General features: G+C 46.4%; 2 protein-coding genes across 6 annotated transcripts in view; both read right to left on the bottom strand.

The window, feature by feature from the left end:
• INTS4 (integrator complex subunit 4) overlaps positions 1-5,324 on the bottom strand; it is a 93,321-nt gene extending 87,997 nt beyond the window's left edge. For 2 of the 4 annotated variants that reach the window (XM_059708355.1, XM_059708356.1), the window contains exons 1-2: positions 5,151-5,322; positions 2,191-2,382 (exon numbers count right to left, since the gene is read on the bottom strand). In XM_059708355.1, the coding sequence (XP_059564338.1) occupies positions 2,191-2,382; positions 5,151-5,204 (246 nt within the window). In that variant the 5' untranslated portion in view covers positions 5,205-5,322. Of the gene's footprint in view, positions 1-2,190; positions 2,383-5,150 lie in introns of all 4 variants that reach the window. The other 2 variants (XM_059708354.1, XM_059708358.1) reach the window with 2 other exon arrangements.
• Positions 5,325-9,475: 4,151 nt separating this feature from the next.
• KCTD14 (potassium channel tetramerization domain containing 14) lies at positions 9,476-18,441 on the bottom strand. Of its 2 annotated transcripts, none has more exons than XM_059708345.1 (2): positions 18,236-18,441; positions 9,476-11,360 (listed from the first exon to the last, which is right to left on the bottom strand). In XM_059708345.1, the coding sequence occupies exons 1-2, from the start codon at positions 18,317-18,319 to the stop codon at positions 10,680-10,682; spliced, it is 765 nt and encodes a 254-aa protein (XP_059564328.1). In that variant the 5' UTR covers positions 18,320-18,441; the 3' UTR covers positions 9,476-10,679. The 2 variants fall into 2 exon arrangements, with proteins under 2 accessions (XP_059564328.1, XP_059564329.1); XM_059708346.1 differs by having other exon boundaries at positions 9,493-11,360; positions 18,254-18,429.
• Between the last annotated feature and the right edge of the window lie 2,272 nt (positions 18,442-20,713).

Below are 20,713 nucleotides of genomic sequence, written 5' to 3'. Positions count from 1 at the left end.
CAGCTTACATTCAAGTATGGGGAAATAGACAAGGTAAAAATAAATGAAAAAATCATCCTATATAATAAAACCCTAATATGCAAATCAACCAAACAGCAGAACGACCAGTCACTATGACACGCACTGACCCCCCGGGAGCAGATCCCCCAGGAGCAGACACTCAACACAGGAGCTGCCCCTGGTGGTCAGTGCACTCCCACAGGGGGAGCACCGCTCAGCCAGAAGCTGGGCTCACAGCTGGCGAGCACAGTGGCAGTGGCGGGAGCCTCTCCCACCTCTGTGGCAGCTCTAAGGACCGGGCCTCTAGTATAGTATATTAAAATATGATAAGTGCTATGGAGAAAACAAAATCAAGGAAGGAAGCTAAGAAGTGCAGAATGGATAGGCAGTTTTAATTTTAAATAAAGGGATAAAGGAACAATGAAAAAGTAGCATCTGAGCATAAAGACTTGAATGAAGTGTGGGAAACAGCGAACATGTAAGGGAAGTGTTCCTGGTAGAAGAAAACGTAAGTGTAAGACTCTGAGGAAAGAATATGCTTGGCAGGGAAAATGACAGATCAGATTAGAGGGCAGTGGCAGGGACTGGGACAGGGGTTCTGAGCTGAGGGAACAGCATGTGAAAATACAGTGATTTCTGAAAACACATAAGGTCTTTGGATAACTGCAAGTATTTTGATCGAACTAGAATGTTATATACGTAAAGAAAAGGACCTTTCTATGTCAGACATGAAAGATTTATTTTTTAAAAAATATATTTTATTTATTTTTTACAGAGAGGAAGGGAGAGAGATAGAGAGTTAGAAACATCGATGAGAGAGAAACATCGATCAGCCGCCTCCTGCACATCTCCCACTGGGGACGTGCCCGAAACCCAGGTACATGCCCTTGACCGGAATCGAACCTGGGACCTTTCAGTCCGCAGGCCGACGCTCTATCCACTGAGCCAAACCGGTTTCGGCGAAAGATTTAAATAAAGATAGTTTATGGAAAGAAAAGAGACTGAAGGGAAAAAGATAAGAAGCTTTTGCAAGGTAGGACTTCAACACATTATATGTATCCTGGAAGATGCAAAATGAAACACAAATCATCTACAAAGTATTCTTAAAACTTTCAAAAATATGCTTACCCTGAATTTAACAAATAGATCTAATTTTTAGTTCACAGTAAATATAGGGGGTAGAAGAGCAAGTTAACCCCAAAGAAGGAAACAAATTCAGAAAACAAGACATTTTACAAACAACAGGTCAACAAAATAAAAAAATTCTTCTAGATTTAAAAAAGAGCAAATGCCATATACAGACATTGTTTACATTTTGATTTGAGTGAATCTATATATATAAAAGGCTAATATTCAAAGTGTCCCCTTGGGAGTTCAACCGGGAGACCAGGAGTTTGACCACTCGCTATGACGTGCGCTGACCACCAGGGGACAGTGTGGAGCAAAGGAAGGCCCCAGCTGGCAGCCGGCAGCCAGGGAAGGGAGGCCCCAGCGGGCAGTCAGAAGGCCCCAATTGACCCTGATCGCCAGCCAGGCCTAGAGACCTTACCCGTGCACGAACCTCTAGTCAACTATAAAAAGATATTTTGGGAACTAAAGAAATATCAATATGGGCCAAATTACATTAAAAATTATTTAATTCTAAACTTCATTTCCTAGGGGAAAAAAAAATTATTTAATTCTACTTGATGTGATTAGGTGATTATGGTTGTTTTTTAATAGTCCCTTTTTAAGAAATATTAACTGAATTATTTAGGGGAAAATATAATGACATTTTAAAAACTTCAGGAAAACAAACAGAGGGAGCAAACTTGGCAAAATATGTATGTTTAATCTCAGAGATGAATATTTGGCGCAGCATGTGAGTAGACTGGACAAGAGCACTGGAGGCAGGCATATCAGTATTTACCCAATGACCACCCAGGGTGCTGAGTTCTATGGTAGAGGAAGGAGAAGTCTGGAGAAGCCAGCAGAAACCCCAATCTCAACCAGGAGCTCTAAATATTGTAAACTTCTGAGGACAGGATTTATGTCTTTTTTTTTTTAATCTCTATCCACATTGCTTAGCACATGAAAGACAGTAAAAGACTGCTGAATGAATGCCTTCTTGTTTATTTTGCAACATTAACCCATTCTGCAGAGATGATACAACCCTTATACATCTCCCATCAGTCCACAAGACCATCTCACCTTATAATAATGTTCCAAGAGAATCCTGACTACTCCTTCCACACTTTCTGCCTCGACAGGCTTCCTGGCAAACTGAAGTAGGTACTGCAAAGCATCTGCTGGAGAGGTAGCTTTACATAGATCTATGTGGAGTGCTGCAGATTTACTTGGTTTTGTTAGTCGGAGTTTCTTAGTAGTAATTTCCTCCTGTTGCTGCAAAGAGGTAAGAAAGTTAAGACATGAAAACACAAAATCTACAATTTTACTTCACCTCATTTGATGGAAATAATTTTCCCTTATCCTATATAATAAAAGGCTAATATGCAAATCGACCGAACAGAGGAACAACCGGTTGCTATGATGTGCAATGACCACCAGGGGGCAGACTCTCAACGCAGGAACTGCCCCCTGGTGGTCAGTGCACTCCCACAGGGGGAGCACTGCTCAGCCAGAAGCCGGGCTCACAGCTGGCGAGCATAGCAGCGGTGGCGGGAGTCTCTCCTGCCTCCGCAGCAGGGCTAAGGACCCCTCAGGGGATGTCCGCCTGCTGGGGAGCAGGCCTAAGCCGGCAGGCGGACATCCCCCAAGTGGTCCTGGACTGCGAGAGGGCACAGGCTGAGCTGAGGGGACCCCTCTCCTTGCCAGTGCACGAATGTCATGCACCAGGCCTCTAGTACCAAATAATGTACTCAGGTAATAGACCTAGCCTTAGGACAAAACAGTGCTACAAACTGGGAAAAGAACACTGGATTGGAGACAGACTATGAGTCCTAATTTTGCTTTTCACTAGTTCCTATAACTCTGGACAGGTCATTTAATTTTTCCAAGTCTCCGTTTCTTTCTCTGTAAAGTAGGTCCACTAACATTTTGTTCTGCCTACCATGGCATGATGAAAGATCAGGGGCTTTGAAGTCACAGGAATTTAGATTCAATAACCACTTATCCATTTCCATCCCATTCCACACAAATTCAGTCTTCAGTGTTATCTGGGCTGCAGTTAGGCCAAAAGTTGGGAAATATTTTTTCCCTAGAGAGTATATAAAGGGAGGACAAACCAATATCTAATATTGATCAACCATCAATAACATTTTAGTGAGCCAGGCTCTATGGTCTTTTCAGGGGCTACAGAGATGAACTAAACATTATCTCTGTTCTCAAAGAGCTCAGACTGGTGGGAAGATATGCACATTGGTAATTACAGTAGCACTGAGTGATAGGTGCAAATGGGTGAACATAGCAGAGTATCATAGAAACAGAGGAGAAAGAGACTACATTCTTGCTGAGGTTTCAAGTGGGTTTTAGAGCAAAAATATAAGTGCACTGGGTGGAGAAGAAAAATGGAAGAATGATAACCACTCTATGTAAAAGAGATAATAGGTACAAAAGTTTGGATAAAAACAAACACATGGCATGCTGGAGGAGAGGTGAGCAGTCTTGATAAATGAGAACAGAATGTTGGAAAGAAAGTGACACTGCACAATATGAATGTACTTGATACCACTAAACCTGGTAAAAATGGTAAATTTTATGTTATGTATACTTTACCACAATTTTTTAAAAAGTGGGCAAGGGAAACAGAGCAAGAAAATTCCAGAAAGCAAGCCACAGAAGAGGAAGCTCTGTAAAGTCAGAAAAGCTTTCCTTAATCTTGACTCAAATTAAAAGTTTAGGAAAACTAATTTCACATAAAATGGAGCGAAAAAGATAGCAAGGCTAAATCTCAAGGTTATTTTAAGAAAAAAAAAAACAAGAATAAGGAGTAAACTAATTTGCCTCCAGCCAATGGGAATATGCTACAAAGATGAGTCCACAAAACAAAAAGGAAAGAAGGAATACTGTCAAGTCATGAAGGGCTAGGGAGTTTTTATGGAGAGGAGGAGCTGAAGAAGACTTGATTTGTCAGTGCAACGATCTCTCTGTGGTGTAAATCCCATATATGCTGTTCTCTCTCCCTCTAGCCTGTGAGGTCCTAAAGGACGGGGACCCTAACGTGCATCGGACATGGTGGCTCAACAACTTTTACTATAGCTGATGCATAGTAGCCACTCGTTCCCTCAACAGACTCTTGTTGAGGGAATGAATGAAGTGTTTAAGGATCAGTTTCCTGCGGGGTGGTCTGTCTTGCTGCTCTACAAGCAGACAGATCGGTGATCTGCGGCTCCGAGGATGCTGTTTATCCACCGGCATCCACTGGGGGCTTATCAGCAAGACCGCCGGACTGACTGAGTAGAATCTACATTTTAATGAGATCCCCCTGGTGATGTGAAGCGCGACACAGGGGATGACTTGGTCTCAACCTCTACTTCAGTGTCTTCTGCGAGGAGACACGTGGAGAATCCCCGGCTTCTCGGACAGAGGCTGGGCCGGCAGTCCTTAAACCAGTCCAGAGGAGGAAGGCACTGCCCTCCTTCCCGGGTTGGCTGCCCCATCGGCGGAGAGTCCCAGCCCTCTGAGGCCTGTGACCCCAGCCGGCTCTGACTGGGCCTTGAGGATTCCTATAGATTTCTCTTCCAGCCCCCAAGAGCTTTGCATACAGCCAATTCGCCCAGGGCTCTTTTTTGTGGGGTTGTTTTTTTGTTTTTTTTTTGTAACGGAGTTGGGATGGGGGACTCCACCACTAATTGCTTCTGTGCCCTGGTACCCCTTGAGAAGCTTCTAAGTCCACATCTGTGAAACGAGGATGCTAATGTAACCTGAACAGAATAAGATAACGAAAAAGACGTTCTCATAAATTGTAAAAGCGGTTTTTGTCTCTAGCTAATAATTTTTTTTTTAAGTACCAGACTGCACATATTAGTTCATCATCGTGACAACGGAAGCGGCAAGCGAACACGCCCACTAAAGTGTAGTCGCAAAGAGCCTATCAAAGTAGTCGGCGCTCAACTCAAGTTCGTGGCGCCAGTTCTGCAAAGGTGCCCGGGGCGTGGGTGACCTTCCCCCTACCTACGACCGGTCAGGGGACCTTTCCTTCTGGAGCTTACCTGAACCACCTTAGTGAACTCCTCGTACACCCGCTTCTTAAGGTGCGCCGCCATCGCCGCCCGCGGACCCTGTCAGCTTCCGTACTTGACGAGGGAGGCGCGGGGGAGGAATCCGGAAAACCTGCTGGGGCCAGAGGGAACCCTCCGCTATCCCACAAGGCAGTGGGATCCCAGGAAAGAGAGGCTGCTTCCGGTTGCTCGATTGCCCCGCCCCGTACGTCGGGATTGGCCGCCTACGCCAGGTGCGCTGGGGGACGGAAACCAGAGCGTAGCGCGGAGGGGGCGGGGCCTATGAAGATGGGCGAACCAATGGGAGCTTTTGGGGGCTTGTTAGCGGGGGCGGAGCTGAGCGAAGGGAGGAAGGAAGCGCTAGGTAAAGCGCAAAGGCGGGGCTAGTTAGAGCTGGAAGCCAAACCCCCGAGCTGAGCTGCATAGCGATGTTGCCTTCCGAGATAACGGAAAGAGGCCCAGCTGACGTTCCCATCATTTGCTGTTCACAGTGTTTGCTGCTTCTGTATTCCCCGAGCTATCCCTTTGGACGGTGTGTGTGGCACCCCTCCCCTGGCCTGGGGTGCTTTTTCCTGCTTCTTCACACCGGTTGTTCAAAAGCTACCTATCCTTTAAGGCAGTGGTTCTCAACCTTCCTAATGCCGCGACCCTTTAATACAGTTCCTCATGTTGTGGTGACCCCCAACCATAAAATTATTTTCGTTGCTACTTCATAACTGTAATTTTGCTACTGTTATGAATCGTCATGTAAATATCTGATATGCAGGATGTATTTTCATTGTTACAAATTGAACATAAAGCATATATATGTGTTTTCCGATGGTCTTAGGCGACCCCTGTGAAAGGGTCGTTTGACCCCCCCAAAGGGGTCGCGACCCACAGGTTGAGAACCGCTGCCTTCAAGTTACTTAATAAAAAGTAGCCTCAACTACAAATGGGGTGGTAACACCTGACAAATGTAATGACAATGGAATGAGATGGTGCAAAAACAGTTTACAGGCTGTGCAATGTAATTCACGTGTCAGTGTTAGTAAATCCAAGCCCAATTTAGCATCCGACGTGAAACATCAGCTGTTCACTGTTTTGTCTTTCAAAAGAGTTAGTGTGGGATGCTCAGAAAAAGCAACAGGTCCAAAACGAATACAAAATAATATGGAATGTGAATTGTAATTGAAAAAGAAAAGAAAAACAGCAGGCTGTAGTCGGTACAGAAGACCTAAAAATCCATTAAAAGGTGGTCTTTACTTACCCTCAAGGTCCTACAGTCTAACTGGGAAGGGAGACACCCAGCTGATAATTAGTGGGCATTCAAAGTGTGATGGATAACAAAGGAATGTGGTCCAAACAGACCTAACTTCCTCAGGATGTCTCGGGAAAGTTTTACAGCGGGAAGGGGTTTAAATCTGGCTTTAAAATACAGGTGTATCTTGGAGATATTGCAGATTTGGTTCCAGGCCTCTACAATAAAGCGAACATTGCAATAAAGCACGTCACATGAAGTTTTGGTTTCCCAATGCATATGAAAGTTATGTTTATACTTTACTGTAGTCTAAGTGTGCAGTAGCATTATGTCTTAGAAAAGCTACTGTCTGAATTTAAAAATACTTTATTGCTTTAAAAATGCCATCTGAGTCTTCAGGCAAGTAGTAATCTTTTTGCTGGTGGAGGGTTTTCAATTTGTAAGAAACACAATAAAGTGAATGATGATAAAACAAGATATGCCTATGGTAAATTTTCCAGAAAGAATGGCATCCCAGGCCACAGAAACCACTGCATTTACAAATATATTCAGTTAAATGAAAAGCACTTAGCAAAACAGTATCTTTAATAAATGTTAGCCGCCCTGGCTGGTGTGACTCAACTTGTTGGGTGTCATCCTGTGCACCAAAAAGTTGCCAGTTTGATTCTGGGTCAGGGCACATACCCGGGTTGCAGGCTTGATCCCTGCAGGAGGCAGTTGATGGATGTTTCACTCTCACATCGATGTATCTCTCTCCCTCCCTCCTCTGTCTCTATAAAGTCAATCAAAACATACTTTTAAAAATAGTTATGTCGCCAAAGCCGGTTTGGCTCAGTGGATAGAGCATCGGCCTGCGGACTGAAAGGTCCCAGGTTCGATTCCGGTCAAGGGCAGGTACCTGGGTTGCGGGCACTTCCCCAGTGGGGGATGTGCAGGAGGCAGCTGATCGATGTTTCTCTCTCATCGATGTTTCTGACTCTCTATCTCTCTCCCTTCCTCTCTGTAAAAAATCAATAAAATATATTTTAAAAATAGTTATATCATCTTAATTGTATTATGGATTTGGAAGTTGGAGGGAGATACTGGAATTGCCTTTGTTTAATAAACTAGTTTGGTGTATTGCTTAGGAAGAGAGTCTGATCTTAAGGGATGCAGGCTAAAGGCAAAGCAATGAAAAAAAGGAACTGGAACATGGGCTGCTTCTGGCAGGGCTGGTGGAAACTTGACATGCCTCTAAAGCCTGTTTGGAAATGGCACACTCATTTCCACACATACTCCATTAACCAGATTAAGTCGTAAGGCCTAGCAGGAAGTCAGTAGGACAGGGAAGATTACTCCCATCTACTGAGAAGCATATCAAGAACAGGGAGAAAAAAAAAAAGAAGAAAAAAAATACAGGGAGGGAAGCCCGGCTAGGATGGCTTAGTGGTTGAGCATCGACCTATGAACCAGGAGGTCACGGTTCAATTCCCAGTTAGGACACATGCCCAGGTTGCAGGCTCAATCCCCAGTGCAGGAGGCAGCCGTTCAGTCATTCTCTCCCTCCCTTCCCCTTCCTCTCTCTGAAATCAATGAAAAAAAGTATTTTAAAAAAACACACAAAGAACAGGGAGAGAAGAATAGAAAACAAATACAAGCTACTACTGAGAAGCCCCTAGAGATGTGGGTGACTGACACACTTTTAAGAATAGGTATGTCCAGTATTCAGCTTGAAGGTATTTGCATTTGCGGTGTAAACTCTCTCCCCTTTATTTGTCTGTATTTCCCACAGTCTGCTATGTGCACAAATAGTTCATGGGAGTGGAATTCGTAACAATTACAAAAAATATCTGAGTCCTGGCCCGGTAGCTTAGTATGCCAAGGTTGTGGGTTTGATCCCTGGTCAAGGCATATACAACAATTAACCAATGAATGCATAAATAAGTAGAACAACAAATTGATGTTTTTCTTTCTCAAGTCAATAAATAAAAAATATTAAAAAGAAAAAAAAGATCTGTGTTAAATCTGGGTGAGCATTATGCAGAACAGCAACAACAGGTTTAAGGCATCTAGATTAGAAGATCCCTATGCTGAATGAATCTGGCAGGAGCAGAGAACCAGAGCTGACCAGAAGGAGACAAACCCTCTGGGAATGTGCAGAAATCTTGGGGAGGACATTGACCCTTCCATAATTCATCAACTTGAGAGTACAAACAATTCTACTTACATCTTAAGAAGCAGGGAGTCTCTTTGGAATCTAATCTCATTACTACTGATCAAAGGGTATGAACTCTTTTTCAGGCACTTGATAAAGAATGTTGAATTGCTTCATGATAAAAAGTTCAAATAAACATTCAGGATTTTTCCACTTTAAATTGTCAGCTATATTAAATACCAAAAAAAAAGGGAAAACATTAAACAAGTTTTGAAAATAAGAAAAAATATACAAGCAGACACAGTTACTAAATTGTAATGCTTATTGAAAATGTCTGTGTGTTTTTGTTGTTGTTGTTGTTGTTGTTTTTGCCCTAACTGGTTTGGCTCAGTGGATAGATCGTCATCCTGCAGACTCAAGGGTCCCAGGTTCGATTCCAGTCAAGGGCATGTACCTGGGTTGCGGGCATATCCCCAGTAGATGTGCAGGAGGCAGCTGATCGATGTTTCTTAACTCTCTATCCCTCTCCCTTCCTCTCTGTAAAAAATCAATAAAATATTTAAAAAAAAAAAAGAAAATGACTATGCTTTTTTAAAAAAATTTTTTTATTGATTTCAGAGAGGAAAGGAGATGGAGAGAGAAATAGGAAATCAATGATTAGAGAGAATCATCAATCGGCTGCCTCCTGCACACCACATACTGGGGATCAAGCTGGAAACCCAGGCATATGCCCTAACCTGGTTCATAGGTCAATGCTCAACCACAGAGCCACATCGGCTGGGCAATGACTTTGTTCTGAGCAATTTTATGTTAAATTTGAAACACCCTGACTCAGTATTAATTTTTTAAACCTTTACAGTTGACCTTCAGTCCTGAGGAATCCAGGATGGCTGGTCACCCTTCTAAGCAAGGAAGAGGGCCATCCATCCCAGACCTGGACTTGGAGAAGGATGAATATCTACATGTGTCCTTAGAGTTATGGTTTACATTGACAAGCAGAACCTGAAAGAGTCTTTGTGTAAGTGGTTTATTGCTGATGTGCTCTCAGGAAGGGCAGTGAGGGAAGCAAGATAGAGCAGAGGAAAAATGCTAAGCAAAAATGTGGTATTAAATGAAGATTGACTTCAGTTGGATCCCACAAGGAGCTCTGGAACAGGAACTGTACCAGAGTTGGTTCCTCCTTGAGGTAAGGGAGAACCTCACAAATAAGGGCAATTTTCTTCTAGAGCAGGTCTCAATTAGAATCAGAACCACCTGGAGGACTTGTTAAAGCAGACTGCTGGGCCAACCCTGAGGTTCTGATTCAGTAGGCTGAAGTGGAGGACAGAGAATTTGTATTTCTAAAAAGTTCCAAAGGTTGCTGATGCTGCAGGGGCCACGCTTTGAGAACCACTGTTCTAGAGATAGGACAGGGGTGAGGCTTTAGCAACCAATACAGCATCTGGGAAAGAAGAGCTAAGTGGCATCTACTACAGGTACTAACTTGGCATCTTCCTCATCATGAAGGCACACACCTGGGCCAGAGGATTGGCCCAAAGGCTGAAGCTGGGTAAATCATGTGTTTAGGTCAGACTATCTAGATCAGTGGTTCTCAACCTTGGCTGCACATTAGAATCACCTGGGAATCTTTTTAAAATCCTGATTTCCGGGCCTCGTCCTCCGGAAATTCTGTTTCTTTGTTACTAATGTTGTGGCCCCACCCTATAACAAAGAAACAGAATTTCCGGAGGATGAGGCCCGGAAATCAGGATTTTAAAAAGATTCCCAGGTGATTCTAATGTGCAGCCAAGGTTGAGAACCACTAATCTAGATTCATATCCTGTTATATTCCTGTTGATAGCCCACATCTCCAGCCAAAACATTTTTGAAACATTCCAACTCAGCCTTGCTATCCGACTTCAAGGGAAGGATCTGGCAGGTATGTGAGGCTTTAAAGAGAGAGCAGCTGCACTTCACTAGGCAAGTACAGTGGAGTCAGTTGCAATGAGTGGAATGTCTTCACGGAGGACATAAATATTTGGGAGCAAGCTTTGCAGACCACCTTGGAAGTTGTTTATTTTTGAAATTAAAGATGATTTTTGAAGGCAACTTTTAATTTCATAAGCCCCACCAGAGCCCATAATAAACAGCCCCCTCCCCCTGAGAATCACCACCAGGTGAATCGGAACGTATAGAAGTATTCGTGGGCATTTGCCTTAGGCTGAAATGTCTTCTTGGAGCAGTAGTCATAGGCTACCTGATATCCCTGAGCCTCAATGTCCATCTGCACGGAGTCCAAGAGGTCCCTGATGACCGGGGCCGCCTTCCAAGGCCCGAATTTGACAACCAACCTCTTGGTCGCCTCCAGGACTCGCAGGGATTCCTCGCAGTGTGCCGCATCCCCTTCCGTGTGCACCGCACACACCAGCACGTTGGAGTAACGCGCGGCCATGGCCTCGGCACGCGCCAGGCGCACCATGAGCTCCAGGTTCTCGCTGTAACTTGGCACCCGCAACAAGAACTGTTTCCGAGCCACCTGCTCACCAAAGATCTGCGGCGTGTCCTCCAGCAGCTTGACTAAAGGCGTGATTTCGAAGAACTGAGCCTCACGGTACACCTCGGGGATGTGCTGCTTGGGCATCTGCCCGCTGCGCAGGTAGTCCAGGATGGCTCCGAAATAGGTGCCGGGGCGATCGATGAAGAATCGGCCCTCCTCGTCCTTACTGGTGGAGGCCTTGGCTAAGGTGAAGACCATACCTGCCAGCTTTGAACCCGGAATTTTTCTCAGGGTGCCCACAGTAGTGGTGAAGAGCTCGCCCCCGACGTTCAGCTTCACCACGGCGGAAGTCTGGGGGTACAAGAGGCAGTGAATCATTAGCGCCACCTCTAGGAAGCTCACGACTGTATTTTCATACAAAGAATAACCCCGTAGAGAGAATTGAGGAAAGCCATGCTTGGCTTCAGCTATGGGAAGGCACATCTGAACAGAAGAGGGTTATACTTATGCTGTAAAGCTCCACAGAATGGGCATTTTAAAGAAGACAAAGATTGCAGTTCGATATAAGACTCTCCATGCAAGCGTGTTTTTGTGTGTGTGTTTTTTTTATATCTGCACTACGTTTCTGTCATTGCCAAAAATATACACATCTTCTTTTCTTTATTAAAAAAAACAAACCAACAACAAAAACCCAAACAGGAACATACACACACACACACATCCACACATGCAAAGAGACTGACAAGACATGAGCATCAGGGAAAGCTGGAAATGCCTTCTCCTGGCTCCAACCCCAGTGCAACTGAAACAGACACAGGCTTCAACCTTGCCCCTCTCCTGGCTGTCCCACTGGCTCCTAGGCCTTTGCCACCAAAGGCTCTGGGCAGGTGGGGACTCCGTCAGGTGAGAATCTAAGCATTGCCCACTATACCCCGAGGGAAAACAGCTGGTGGGTGAAGGGACAGTTGTAGGTCAGCTTAAGCGTAAGTCTCCCCTGGTTGGTGGAGGTGGTGATCTGGTGCAGGAAGTAGGCTGGCTAGTTCTGGGAGGGAGGTCTTCACAAAAGGAAGTGGCACTTGACCCTCCCTTGCTCTGTCCCCCAATCCCTGGGGCTCCCCTTGTGCCAGGGAAGCAGGACCAACTCTAGTGGAGGGAGGGGAGCTCTGAGGGAGCACTAAGACCATGAGGGACCTGGGGAAGGGAAGGCAGGATTTACCCTGATTCAAAGCCCTCAGCCCCCAGTTACTCTCCAATATTGGGGTACTGTTCTGATTTTTGTTAATCCATGCAAGCGTTTTAACTTTCTCATTTGGGTCACAGAATGTTAGCATAGGAGGCTGCAGTGGAAACAAGTCCCAGCCACACTACTTCCAAAGTCTGTGGTCTTTGGCAAGGCTTTTTCCCTCCTTGGTTCTTAGTGTCCTCATTTATAAAATGGGGATGTGGAGCTGTTGTGAAGTCAGGAGTTCCCGATGTGGGATGTGTAGGTCTAAGATATATATATTAAAAAAAAAAAAAAAGGCAGCGGGGCGGGGGGCACAAACCATTTTCAACTTTTCAGAAAGGCTAAGAAACCATATATGCATTCATTGGGTGTGGGGAGCCGATACAGGGTTAAGCCTCGGACTGATCTGTTGGCAAAGTCACAAGTCCCAGCTTAGAGGGCACAGTCCTCTTAGCATAATTAGGCTTGACCTTATAGGGCTCCCTAGATCTTACCTGGGAAGCTAATGGGCTGAGGGTAGTGCAACAAGAACAAAAACAAGTGAAACCCACCAGAACAGTGTAAACAAGTGAAACTCACAAGAACAGTGTGACTTTGGTAACCACTACCTTGTTTACCTCTGACTATAAAAATAAAGGCTCAGTTTGCCTCAGGATCTTTCCCTGTGGCCTCAGCCAGGCACAGGAAGATCCACAGAGACTAAAGAGAGCTAGAGAGTTCTGAACGCTGTCACCGTGTAAAACATTCTTCGCCGACTCGGTCCACACCTTTGGGAACCGCTGGACCCCCGGAGCTGGACCCCGGCAATTTGGGAAGCATTTCTTGAGTACTGTGTGCCCACATCCCGTGCTGGGAGTTGGGGATAAAAATTCTTTTTTTTGAAATATACTTTATTGATTTTTTACAGAGAGGAAGGGAGAGAGAGAGTTAGAAACATCGATCAGCTGCCTCCTGCACATCTACTGGGGATATGCCCGCAACCCAGGTACATGCCCTTGACCGGAATCGAATCTGGGACCTTTCAGTCCGCAGGCCGACGCTCTATCCACTGAGCCAAACCGGTTTCGGCGGGGATAAAAATTCTTATTTCAGATAGATCAGAAGTTCTGATTAGCAGTTGGCATGACTTTGATTAACAAACAATTTGATGATGGGGTTTTTTTTGTTTGTTTTTGTTTTTCAAAATATGGGCCCATGGGGATTAAATAACAGAAATATCATGCCCTAACCGGTTTGGCTCAGTGGATAGAGCGTCGGCCTGGGGACTGAAAGGTCCCAGGCTCGATTCAGGTCAAGGGCATGTACCTTGGTTGCAGGCACATCCCCAATGGGGGGTGTGCAGGAGGCAGCTGATCGATGTTTCTAACTCTCTATCCCTCTCCCTTCCTCTCTATAAAAAAAAATCAATAAAATATATTTTAAAAAAAAGAAATATCCTGGGTAGTGAATAGGCCAGTAACACCAGATACAATGAGCATAAAGCTGTATGGTTGGTACAAATTTAAGTTAGGTTTACCTGTTCAGCAGAATATGTAGAGGCCTCTTCTCTATGTAAGACCTTGGGCTGAGCACTACAGATGTAGGCGAGACCCACACAGTGCCTGGCTGGATGCCCACAGCCCAATGCAGAGAGAGACATGGAAACAGACTGGCAGGCTGCATTCGGGGAATACTAAGTGCTGCTACACAGGCCTAGCAGAAGACTGTATAGAATTATTATATGTGAGGTGATGCATCAGTTGTTATCCTTACAAATTAGCTTCTGGAATAACTTTTGTTACCTAAAATTCACTCAAAACATAAAAAATAAAATCACTCACTCATTCAATAAAATATGTATGTGCCTACTTTGTGCCAGATACCTGGGGCATAGGGAGGAACAAGCAGAAAGCAGTCCCATTCCTCAGAGTCTAGTAACTGTGCAAAGCACTTTGCATACAAGCTCTAACTCAATTCTCATAGCTATCCTATGAAGACTGTAGTAAATCCCCATTTTACAGGTAAAGAAACTAAGGCTTAAGAAGATGAAGTAAGTTGCTTAAGACCAACCATATATTAAGTGATGATGTCAGCATTTGAACTCAAGTCCGATTTACTCTGAAGCTTGTGCTCTTAGTTATTGTATAAATTAGTTTTCAAATGCCTCCAGCCTTCTTTTCCTTAATGACCCGTTCATTTTTTAAAAATGTAGAGATGACCTATTCCATTCAAGTCTCCTCTTAAGCAGATGAATACCGCATAGTCCCTGCCCTCAAGGAGCTCACAGGGGAGAGAGGGAAACAGATGACTTAGATGTGTAGGAAAGAAGACTCAAAGGTAGGCAGAGTCGGCTTTTTTGTGGGTGTGTGTTGGAGGTTGTCAGGGAAGGTTGCCTAAGGGGTGTGATTGCTGCTGCTGCAGAGAAGATCTATGCAGTGTTTGAAGGTGAGTTACCAACCTGAGAACGCTAACCACTGGTCATTACAGGACCAGAGCTCAGGAATGTCCTTCCATCTGATTTAGGTGTGGCCTCATTCTCAACTTGTCTGTGAGCTTTAGCTCTAAGATTAAAATACTGGGATTAAGACAGCCAAACTGCTGGGGGAGATTTGAGTTGCCATGACAACAGATCCTACCAGGGGACAGTCTGCTGGCTGGAGGGGAGAAGGGAAAGGAGAGGATGCCCTCTGTGACCCTTTTTCCCACACACCTCACGGTCCCTTGGCAAGGTTCTTTGGTGAACCCTGAGGTTCCGCTGGGCAGCTGATAGTTGAATACAAAGTTTCAGACTTTAACCCTTGAATGGATCGATGTGTTCTCATCACTCCTGCACCACTGAAAGCTCACTGGTGCTCTTAATGTCCCCACATTACAGGCGAGCGAAGAAGGGTGACACAGCTAGGAAGTGATGAAGTTGGAGCTGGACTAATCCATGTCAGTCTGACTACAGCATACATGGATGCCCTATCTCGACCCCTCCCAACACCCAGTTCCACTGCTACCAACAACGAGCTATGTGCCTCACTTCCTTCTCGGGGCCTGAACTTGTCTATGAAATAGAGAGGCAAAACAGATGAAGAGAACTCTAAGTCTCTCCAGCTCTGAGTCTAATGAATCCACTCACTTCAAATGTCATTTCTGAAGCTCATTTCCAGATGCTTCACAAAATAGCTAGCTTCCTGTCCTGACACCCTCAGCCCCCATTTCTTTATTTATCAAAGAAAACCTTGGCCCTGTTCCCAAGCTTCTTAATTCTGTCCCTCTTCCCCTCCTTTTTAACGAACACTTCCAGGCTCTTTGGAAATCCCAGACCTCCAACCTCATCCATAAGCACTACAGTGAAAGGGCGAGTCATCGCGGGGCCTACGTGGGCCCCATGAGGCACAGCCTGACCGCGCTGCTGGCGGCCTCGGGCACCGACTCCCCAGCCCACGGCGGGAGCCAGGCGCAGGCCACCCGCCCGCTGCCCCTGGACCGGACCGCGGCGGGGCGGGGCGTGTGCCCTTGCCCGAGGAGATGGAGGAGGAGGCGGCGATCTCCAGCACCCCCGGGGAGGAGACGGAGGATGTGGACGTCCTGTCTGGGCTGGGACTGGTCAATCTGCTGGACCGCCGGCAACCGGACTGGCCCCTGGAGCCCGGGCTCAGCTCGCTGCGCCCTCCATCTTGCCCTGGGTTCTCCATCTTTGGGCAGAGCCATGTGCTCGGCAGGGGCTTCTTCCCGGAGGCCCAGGCCTTTGCTGGCCACGCCCAGGATTTCTCTGGACTAGCCAATGATAATCAAGGGATGTGCGCACCATAGAGATGACCACATCCTGTGTAACAAGACCCGACTCGCGCCTGGCCAATCGGCGGGGCCCACAGTCCCCTCCCCTGCCCTTACTATAAAACCCACAATCCCATCAGGCCTCGCTCTCTTTCGGCCACTGGGCTTACTGTTGTTGTATCGGTGAGTGTGGTCGGGGAGCCGAACTAGTTCGAAATGAAGGACTCTTTGCTTTTGCATCGGACTCGCTGGCTCCCTGATGGGCTTTTTGGGAACCTTGAAATCTGGGCACAACATACAGTATGTGTATCTAGCAGATAAGGACTGCTTTTCCACCCTTCTTCTGGGCCCTCTGCCCTTCCTTGTGGCACCTCTTCCCCCACCTTTTCTAAAAGTCATCCTGCCAAAGCATTCCCGAGTGGGAAAGCCTGTCCCAGGCCCCGTGTGCATGAGCAGGGGTCATGTGGTCTTTAGGAGCCACTGATGGGGGCTAGGCCAGTACCGGCCATGGGACACAGGGATGAATGGAACATGCCCAGCTCTCACTCAGTTCCAGTCAAAAGGGTCCTTACACATCTGCAACACCCCCCCCCCCCGCCACACACACACACACACACACACCAAACATCATACATTTTCTTAGATCACCCTTATTGGAGCCAGTGGAGGGACATCTCCATTCTCATGTACCCCAAACCCCTCAAGATCTCTCCCCAATCCACAACCCTAACCTTTTCTATTGTTTCCTATCTCAGTTGTCTGAGCCCAAAACTCCGGCAGTAATCTTACACTCTGCTTCTATTCTCAACCCCTCCCCCCCCCCCCCCCCCAACACACAAATAATCAGTGACCAAATCCTGGTGATTCTAAATGTTTGGTCAGTTCCATGGCACCCTGACCCCCTCAAATGCCCTCCCCCAACCCAGTCTCTACTCTGAAAACAGAGTAGTTTTTCTTAAGTGCAAATCTGATCTGTCTCCTCCTGCATTAAACATTTCAGTGACCCTACATTCCCTTCCAGATAAACTCTAGACTCCTTAACAAGGTCTACTAGGCCCTTTGCAGGGCTGGCAATAGGCCACAGGAACTGCTTGCTACTTCCCCACCCCCACCCAACCAGAGCAAGCTGGGCCCCCTTGCCAGCAGGATTCACTCATTCCCCACACTCCCTTCACTCAGTCCACTCATCCTTCAGGTTAATTCCTCCAGGAATCTTTCTAGAAGGGTTGTCTTCTTGTGATCCCAGAGGGCCCTTGTACTTCCGCAGTCTGGTAATTACCTATTTTGTAATTCCCTTTATCATCTGTATCCCCCTTAGACTGTGAGGCTCCTAATGGAAGACAATCCCTGATTCATCTTTATAGCACCAGTACCTACTCCAGGGCTCCTCATACCGGGATGCTCTATAAATGTCTGTTGAATTGAAGGGAGCTTACCCACAGCACGGATTTATAGGAGCAGCTGGTATTCTGATAAAGGCCAGTTTTGCCCTACCTGGCATCATACACATGCTGGCTCCCTCCCCTGTCCGGTAATTCATTCAGACATTTACTGAGCACCTAGGGCAGCCCTGCCACTGAGCAGGTGACTTTGTCAACAGCCAACAACAATGACGTTAACATCACCAGATGGGAAAGAGCCAGTCTCCCCACCCCTGGATCTGCTTTCCCTTCCCATAAATCTTCAGATGGCACTTCGCCCAGGAGAGATTGGAACGATCTGCTCCTAGAGCGCCTGGGCCTTTTCCAGATCCTCCCCCAAACTCTCCTTACCCACGCCCTGGGAGTGGGCAGATGGACTAACGACCCAGCCAGAGGCAGGAGAGGGTGGAGGTCTGGGGAGGTGGGGGAGTGGGGGTGGTGGTGAGGGAATGAAACACTGTCAACCTGAGGTTGGGTCTGCTTCTCCCACCAGCAGGAGGGATGGGGGCAGGGGAAAGGAGGAGACAGCCAAGAGCGGTGGGGTAGGACCAGCCAGAGGACAGAGAGGACACACAAAAAGCAGGTAAAACAAAGAGAAGAGGAGGAGACAAAGCAAAGCAGCCAAGCAGGAAAGAGGGCAAAGAGGAGAGCCTGCACTGAGCCCGAATGGGAAGGAGACCGCGGTGTGGGAGGAGAGGCGGGGAGAGAAAAGCGGGGGGAGCAGTCAGGAGAAGAGCGCGCCCAGCCAGAGGTGGAGATGGCGCTCCAGGAGCCTGGGGAGCGCAGACGGACTGGACTGCGGACCCCAGAAGGAGTGAAAGAAGGGACAGGCACACCTCAGGCTGAGCACTCACGTTTGGCTGGTCCCCGAGAGGCACGCAGGGGGCCATCAGGGAGCGGGACGTCGAGATCAGGCTCATTATCCCGGCTTTGCAAGCAGCTGGCAATGCGCAGCCCGGCCGCCGCTCCTGCAACCGGCCCAGCCCGCCACCTGCTAGGTACCTGTAGCTGGCGGAAATGCACCTGCTTCCCGCCCTGGGGTGGGGGAGGCTGGCCCTAGGGTGTGGTTAAAACCCCGGGTTGGCCTGGACTCGGACCTGGCTTGCGGTGAGACCTTAGGTTTGTCATTGCCCGGTCTCTCACCGAGGCGTTACCCGACAGCCAAATGGGAGAGGCAGAGGGAACTGACATTGAAAGCAGGAGACCTTCAACTCACTACAGTTCTAGGGGGTGAAGGACCACCAACACCCATTTTACAGATGGGAAGAGTGAGGCTCCCAGGAGATAGGGTGGCCAGTGTCCACCTGAGATCAGCTGCTAAAAGTGCAAAGCATGACCTTGGAAGGGAAGAACTAAGACACCTGTTGAGTGGGTTATTTTGCTTGTTAAAACGGTGACAATTACTAAAGGAAACCGCAACTAAAATGGAGTCCCTACCGCCTGTAGGGGGAGCTCTCAAGCTTTACTACTCATGATCAATTACTCCCAAACAGGGAGAAATGGATACCTTGCATCTCCAGCTGGAAGATGTTTTCTAGTTTATTAGCCCAGTAAGAGGAAGGGAGGTTTTCTCCTTGCCTGGCAATAGCTCGGCCAATGAGAGTCTGTCACAACTTAGCCAATGAAAAGCCACTACGTCTTGAACTCCCAGTTCCCTCCAATGGACTCCTTATAACACCCTCTTCACTGCCCCCTTTCCTCTATAAAAGTGTGCGAAAGCTGTGGGAAAGTCCCTGTCTCATTCTGGGCGGGAAACAATCTTCCCTGAAAATGCCTGGCTATAGGCTAAGTTCAAATAGGTCTGGGGGCAAAATATCCACTTTTTTTCATGGTCAAAACCAGCAACAAGCCCTGGCTGGTTTGGCTCAGTGGATAGAGCGTCGGCCTGCAGACTTAGAGACCCTGAGTAAGATTACGGTCTGGGGCGCATGCCTGGGTTGTGGGCTGGGTCCCCATTGCGGGGAGAGGGTGGCAGGGTGTGTGCTGAAGGCAGCAGATTGGGGATTCTCTTTCCTCATTGATGTTCCTGGCACTCTCTCCCTCTCCCTTTCTCTCTGAAATCAATAAAAGTATATTTTTTTAAAAAAATTTACATTTAAAATGGACCTGGGTTGGGAGTGCCCTCAGATGCCTGACAAAGAAAATAAAAACCCTTCCTATAGGCAAGGGCAGAGACTCCGCACGAGTCCAACAAACTCAAGCTCACAATCTAAAGTCACAAACCACAAAAGGACACAAAGTACCATGAGCAAGAGTCAACAGATCCACACCACCTCAGATACTGAGATTACTGGATATAGAATATGTGTTTAATGTGCTTAAATAAACACAAGTGTGTATTTAAAACATGAGCAAGAAGATATGATAAAAAATCACCAAGCAGACTTGAAAAAAAGCCAGATAGAAATTCTAGATATGAAAAATAAAATAACTGAAATGAAAAGTTACTGAAACTTAGTAGGAGTTGAGAACATGCAATCAAGGGAGCAATGTTGTACTATTTTTTATAATTTTGGCAAATATTGCTAATAATATGCCAGATGTGGTAAGGATGCAGGAAAACGGCTCCTCAAACTTAGTTGAGTGAAATGTGAACTGCTGTGATTTTTTTTTTTGAAAGTAATATGGCAATGTCTACTAAAATAAAACCCACCACAGACATCATTTGACACAATATTTTTATTTTTGAGAATCTATCGAATAGAAATAAAAGCACTACGCTCAAAGGATATATGAGCACATATGTTTATTACTGTTTTGTTTGTGGTGGCAGAATTGGAAACAAAGGGGTACGGTTGAATGAACCAGGATTTGTTTGTGCCTTGGAATACAATGCAACTTTTTAAAAAGAATGAAGTATATCTTATATTTATTCATTCAACCATGATTTATTAAGCAATTAAAAATAAATACTGGCCCTAACCAGTTTGGCTCAATGAATAGAGCATCAGCCCATGGACTGAAGGGTCCCGGGTTTGATGCCAGTCAAGGGCATGTACCTTGGTTGCAGGCTCAATCCCCAGTAGGGGGTGTGCAGGAGGCAGCTGATCGATGTTTCTCTCTCATTGATGTTTCTGACTCTCTATCCCTTTCCCTTCCTTTCTGTAAAAATCAGTAGAATATATTTTTTAAACATTTTTAAATAAATGAATAAATATTGGAGCTCTCTGAATTCTGACCTAGTTTGCGGTGACATGGGACCCATTATGGTGCCTCCCTCAGGAAAACGGCGAAGAAAATTGAGTCAGCCAGCATGCAACTACACTTGCTCCTTCTGTGACAAAACTAAGATGAAGAGATGAACTATGGGATCC

Source organism: Myotis daubentonii, chromosome 9 (assembly GCF_963259705.1).
Source record: "Myotis daubentonii chromosome 9, mMyoDau2.1, whole genome shotgun sequence".
Classification (NCBI taxonomy): domain Eukaryota; kingdom Metazoa; phylum Chordata; class Mammalia; order Chiroptera; family Vespertilionidae; genus Myotis; species Myotis daubentonii.
The sequence above is the reverse complement of the archived record's forward strand: the minus strand, read 5'-3'. Positions and strand labels throughout refer to the sequence as shown.

Bases quoted from the DNA above. Each gene is read 5' to 3' on its own strand.
- KCTD14 (XM_059708345.1), bottom strand. From the start codon at position 18,319: ATGAGCCTGATCTCGACGTCCCGCTCCCTGATGGCCCCCTGCGTGCCT. The intron at 11,361-18,235 runs GTGTGCCTGTCC...TTGTACCCCCAG, and splicing joins ACGTGAGTGCTCAGCCTGAG to ACTTCCGCCGTGGTGAAGCT.